Here is a 5,325-nt window from a genome sequence, read left to right as displayed (position 1 = left end):
TAATGTTCCGTGTCTGTTTAGGTTTTCAGTCTGTTGATTTATTTTTAATCTCCTGAAAGAAGGGGGGAGTTCCTCGTCCCCTAAAGGTCGAAATAAATAATGCATGAGGAGTCCTCCCTCCCGATCCACACCCCCCTTTCCCTTGACGTTGTTTTTTCTTTTTTTTTTTCCCTTTTGATAGAGAGTTCAGCCTAAATTTCCACGCTTGCATTCAGCCCTCACAAAGCCTACAAATTATACAATGACTTCTAACCTGGCCCCCTAACAAAACAACTCAACTTTTTCTTTTTTTTTTTTTTTTTTCTCTCTCTCTCTGTGGACCCCCCCCCCCCCCCCCCCCCCACCCCAAACCTCGTAAATCACAAGAGACAGCTGGCGAAACGGGGAGCGGGAGGGAAGGAGGGTTGGACGGGGAGGGGGGACACACACACACACAAAAGGCCCGGGAGCTGGGGGAGCGGACAAAGTGCAACGTCGGAGGTGGGGGCAGAGGAAATTTGGGACGGGGATGGAGGGGGGGGGGGGGGGGGGAGAAAATCTGGGCTGCGGGGCTAGAGGCAGCGGCGGGGCGGCGGCGGCGGCGGCGGGGGGGGGCCCGAAGCGGCCCCGGGGGGGCGCCCAGTGCTCGGCGTCGGACGCGGAGCCGTCGGGGCTGGCGGGCGATAAAGTGCAGGCGTAGGGGGAGGCGGAGGGCGCCGGGCTGCAGGAGGAGGCCGGCGAGGGGCTGGCTTCCAGCCCGCCGTCGGGGCCGGCCCTGGCCGCCGCCGCCGCCGCCGCCCCCCCGGCCAGGCGCAGCGTCTCGGTGAGCGCCCAGATGTAGTTGTGGGCGAAGCGCAGCGTCTCGATCTTGGTGAGCTTGGCGTCCTCCGGGAAGGTGGGCAGCACGTCGCGCAGGGCGTCCAGCGCCGCGTTCAGGTGGTGCATGCGGTTGCGCTCCCGGTTGTTGGCTTTCAGCCGCCGGCTCCGCTTCAGCCGCTGCGCAGCCTCCGCCGTGCGGCACCGCCCCGGCCGCCGCTTCCCCTCCCGGCGCCGCGGCCCCGACGGCCGGGCCGAGCCGGGCCGGGCCGGGGAGGCCGCCTCCTCCTCCCCTTCCTCCTCCTCCTCGTCGTCGTCCTCCTCCTCCTCCTCGTCGCCGGCGCTGGACGGCAGCGAGGGGGCGGGCGAGGCGAGCCCCAGCAGCAGCAGCTCGTCCTCCGCCGGCGGCGCGGGGCTCTCCGCCTTCACCAGCATCCTCCGGGGGGGGGGGGGAAAGGAGGAGGAGGAGGAGGGAGGATTTTTGGGGAGGGGGGGGAAAGGCGGGGAGAGAGGGGGGCGGGGGGAGCGGCCCGGGGCCCGTCGGCTGCGTGTCTGGCACACGACCCTCCTTAACACCCCTTATATACCCCGCGGGGAACAATCAAACCTGCCCCCCGCCGCCCCGCCCGACGCCCGGCCCCGGCCTCAGCCCCGGCCCCCGGCCTCTCCCCCCCCTTTTTTCTCCCCCCCCTTTCCCCGTGCCCCCCCTCGGAGCCTCGCGCTCGGCTGGAGCGTGCCGCTAATTTATTAATGAATGGGGGGGGCGCGGGGCGCGCGCGGGACCCGGCGCCTTTCGGCAGCCCCGGGCGGGGGGCGGGGGGGGGGGCTCCGACGGCCCCAGGCCAGCCGTGTGCGCTGGGGCCGGGCCGGGTTTGGGGGTCGCCTCTTCGTTGTTGGTGTTGTTTGGGGTTTTTCTTTAGCAGGTTTTGGGTTTTGGGTCGGGTTTGGGTTGGGTTTTTTCCCCCTTTTTTTTCATCGCCCAGAGGAAACGGGCGTCGCGCTTGCCCGCAGCGCCGTGGGCACAACCCACATGCACTGCAGAAGAGTTTTAACGAAGCACGCTGATCGTATAACAGCATCACTAATAAAAATAACCAGAAGCAAGCTGCGAACACCACGGGAAGCCTCCTCACTCCCTGCCCGGATGGACCGTGGGGACCGGTGACAGCCAGCGGGGCCCCGGCACCTGTGTGGTCCCGCGAGGGCCGAGCAGCTCGGGGGAGAGCCAAGGGGGTGGCGGGGTGCCCGCTGTCCTGCGGGGGTCAAACTGTTCAACTTCAGCCCCTTCGGCAGCCTCCGTCCTCCGTTAGGGGAACAAAAGGGCCAAAGCGGGCGACGATCAAGAAGCGGGAGCACAATGATTGAAGCTTATCGCACGGCCCAGAAATAAAGGCCGCTGAGCTTGTGTGCGGGAGAGGGGGAGACCTTCAGAAAGGCTTTGTTTGCCCTAAGCAGATTGAACTCTCAGGCGACCCGATAGCCCTAAAAGTTTAGGGTCTGTGTTGCCGAGAGACCTCTGGACGCGGCCCGTCCGCGCTTCGACCCCACAAGTTGCGAGCAGGCGCTGACGGCCCGCCAGGCCCCACTGCCACAGGTGAACAGGGGGGAATATGGGGAGGTCAAAGCACGTCCCCTCCCCAAAGGGCGCCGGGGCCAGGGACCCAAAAAACGGTGTGGGGAGGGACGGGGCAGGGGCTGCCCTGCGGGGTCCGGACTTTGGGGTCCCTTCAGGGACAAGGTGGACCCCCTCGGGCAGCACTGCCCCGGCATCCTGCCCCAGCCCCCCCGGGGCGGCCAAGCCCCTCGTCGGGGACGGGGACGATTGTTCCCGGCGGATTTGCATGGCAGGTGCAGGCCTGCGGAGCGATTTTGCAACCCGCAGCCCCGCCGCCCACCCCCCAAAAGGGTTTGCCTCCCCCCCTTGTGAAAAAAGGCCGCCGGTGCCTTCCTTTCCCATGAAGAAGAGAAGAAGCTTGAGGATCGCGTGAACACGCTTCAGTTTTCTTATTCTTTTCTATAGATGTGGGGAAAAGAACAGCCGATTGTGTGAAAAACCCAGTGCCTGCAAAAAGGGACATTGGCCATCCAGGCGAAGGTGCGCGAGGGAGAGCACTAATCGCTGAACCAGGAGACAAATACGATTACCAGCTCCGAGCCTTGAGTCAGAAAGTCTCATAGACTTTAAGATGTTAATCCCCAACATAATCCTTCCTTTGGCGTGTAGGAATAGTGCAGCCACAAGAGTTGTTTTGTTATTTATATTGGCGTTTAATAAAACTCAGCCAGTGGTGAATGGGCTGCCCACTCTCCAATGGTAATTAATTCCCTATTTCAGTGACCCAATTGTGCTGGGATAGAGCAGTGGGACAGTCCCACTGCCCCAACCCGCCTTTGTGCAGCTACACAGCTCTCGTGCTTCAACAGCTATGGAAACTCATTCTTTTGATGTCATTCAATGAGTTTTCCTTGGGCATCTTCTAAACTTCAAGGACCCTTTTCTTTCTCAAACGCATGAAAAGCAGGACTAGCTTGACCACCTCTGTAGAATTTAATGATTTGGTGAAAGGGCCTTTTTTGGGGGTTTGTGTAAGGAAAGAGAGAAAGAAAATTTGGCAGGCTGCTATCAAACGGGGGGCTATCCAAACTCGAGCGCGCCGAACTCATTCAGCTCCCGATTTATACAGGTCTGAAAAGCCACGCTCTCTCTCCCTCGCTGCAAAATACTTCGGCACTTCTCTCATCCGAGGTGCTCGTAGCAGGGGCTCGCCAGCAAGCGCATACACCAGTGCACACGCTGCACGTTTGCACCAGGCTAGGGACAAGTACAGGCAGCCCTGAAAACCAAAACCCATCAGGTTTAAGAAGGCGTTTTTGTCCGCTGAAGGGAAAAAACTAAGGAGACCCCTGGAATCTGTTGTGTTACTGTCAAAAAGCGTGTGCAGGGCTTTATCTTCTGGCTCCGAGGCAGAGCAGTAGCAGTGAAGTGGCTGCAGAAGAAGTGTGTGAAATGAACACGTGAAGAACATGCAGCAGCCCTGCAAAGCCGCCCCAGCGCAGGCAGCCTCTTCTATGTCTTTATACGCCCTTCCCAAAAAAAAAAAAAAACCCTTCGCAAGTCACAAACAATTCAGAATTCAACTAAGAAAACACAGAGTGAACCATATGGCCAGGGTGGCTCGAGTTGGCTGCATTTTCCCCCAGACAAAGAAGGGATTGAGAGTTGAAGGAAAGGAGAAAAAAAACAACTTTCCGGCTGATGAAGCTGTTGTCTGGAGGCAATGATCCCAAATCTCAAGGCTTTATTCCAGGCTCCGACTGAGACGTGATATGTCATATGATTAGCATCTTTCATATTTACAAGAGTGGTATAGGCTGCCAGTCTTTAGAGAAAGGCGAGAGAAAGAAGGGGCATATGCTGAAATGGATTTAGCATTTGAAAGAGAGAAAGGAGATCGGATAAATACACTTAAACGAGGATTTAGTTTTACTCCCGTTGAGTTCTAATGGATTGTTGATTGAGATTTTAGGGAGCTGGAACAGAGGCGGCGGCAGCAATTTGCAGGCGCTATTCACCCTCTGCTCCTGCTTCTGTCGCTGCGCTCACGGCAGCGGGCGGCGGCGCCACCTCGCGGCTCACGGGCAGGGAAGCGAGGAGGGAGCCAAGGAGGCAAGGAAGGAGGCACGGAGGCTGTCTGCAGGGCACCCTCCTGGTCCTCGGGTGCTTTGTGCGCTGCCAGAAGGGCGAAAACCCGCGGAGGGGTGTTGCTGGGGGGGTTCCGGGCAGACACGAAGCTGGAGCTGCTGCGGTTACCGTGTGGGTTTGGTCCCTGCGGTGTCCCCAGGCTGTGAGGGTGTCACTTTGCGGTGTTTGGCTCAGGTCTGGTTTAGGTCCAGAGACTGAGTACAAGAAGCTCGTCACTACTTTGTTTCTGAGCTGAATAAGAAGAAAGCAGATTACTGCTCATGTTTTTAGTTTATCAGGGTGCCAGGTCCATGGCAGGTGCGAGAGTATCTCAGAGGCTTCTGGAGAAGTTAAACAGCATCTAGGAATTGTACAAGGCCCATGCTCAGCCCCCTTTTCCCCATAAATCAATCACTGAGAATCCTCCTATGTTAGTATGAGTTCATACATAAACTACTGACTCCTCTATGTACCTTTGAGACACCTTATGGGTCAACTTTTGTTGGGATAAAGAAACTTTTTTTCCTCATCAGAGACAGTTTCTCACATGACAGCACCCTTGCTTCCAAGACAAAATACTTCAGCTAGTTTTGAAACAGGGCCAAGTGACCTTATCCTACGCTTGTAACACACCTAGATACAGCCAACCTGCTGTCACGTAGTGTTGTTGACTTCCAAAGATTTAATAGAACATGTGATTTTCCTTGAAAAAAATTATATTAAGTCCTTTTTGTTTTAGCCACGCTCCTAATTTGGCTGATCTGTAAATAGACGAGTATTGGTTTACAGTATGAGGTTATGTACAGACCTGAGGAATAACAAAATGCTAATAATACAATTAGGTACTT

At 57.2% G+C, this 5,325-nt stretch overlaps 1 protein-coding gene across 1 annotated transcript; it reads right to left on the bottom strand.

Moving 5' to 3' along the window:
* Nucleotides 1-591: 591 nt before the first annotated feature.
* NEUROG2 (neurogenin 2) lies at nt 592-1,230 on the bottom strand (the record flags this gene model as incomplete). Its single annotated transcript, XM_032187224.1, has 2 exons — nt 1,075-1,230; nt 592-1,020 (listed from the first exon to the last, which is right to left on the bottom strand). Coding segments are annotated over exons 1-2 (585 nt in total), but the record flags the coding sequence as incomplete, so codon positions are not given.
* Between the last annotated feature and the right edge of the window lie 4,095 nt (nt 1,231-5,325).

Source organism: Aythya fuligula, chromosome 4 (genome assembly GCF_009819795.1).
Source record: "Aythya fuligula isolate bAytFul2 chromosome 4, bAytFul2.pri, whole genome shotgun sequence".
Lineage (NCBI taxonomy): Eukaryota > Metazoa > Chordata > Aves > Anseriformes > Anatidae > Aythya > Aythya fuligula.
Note: the sequence above shows the minus strand (reverse complement) of the source record. Positions and strands in the feature narration are given on the sequence as shown.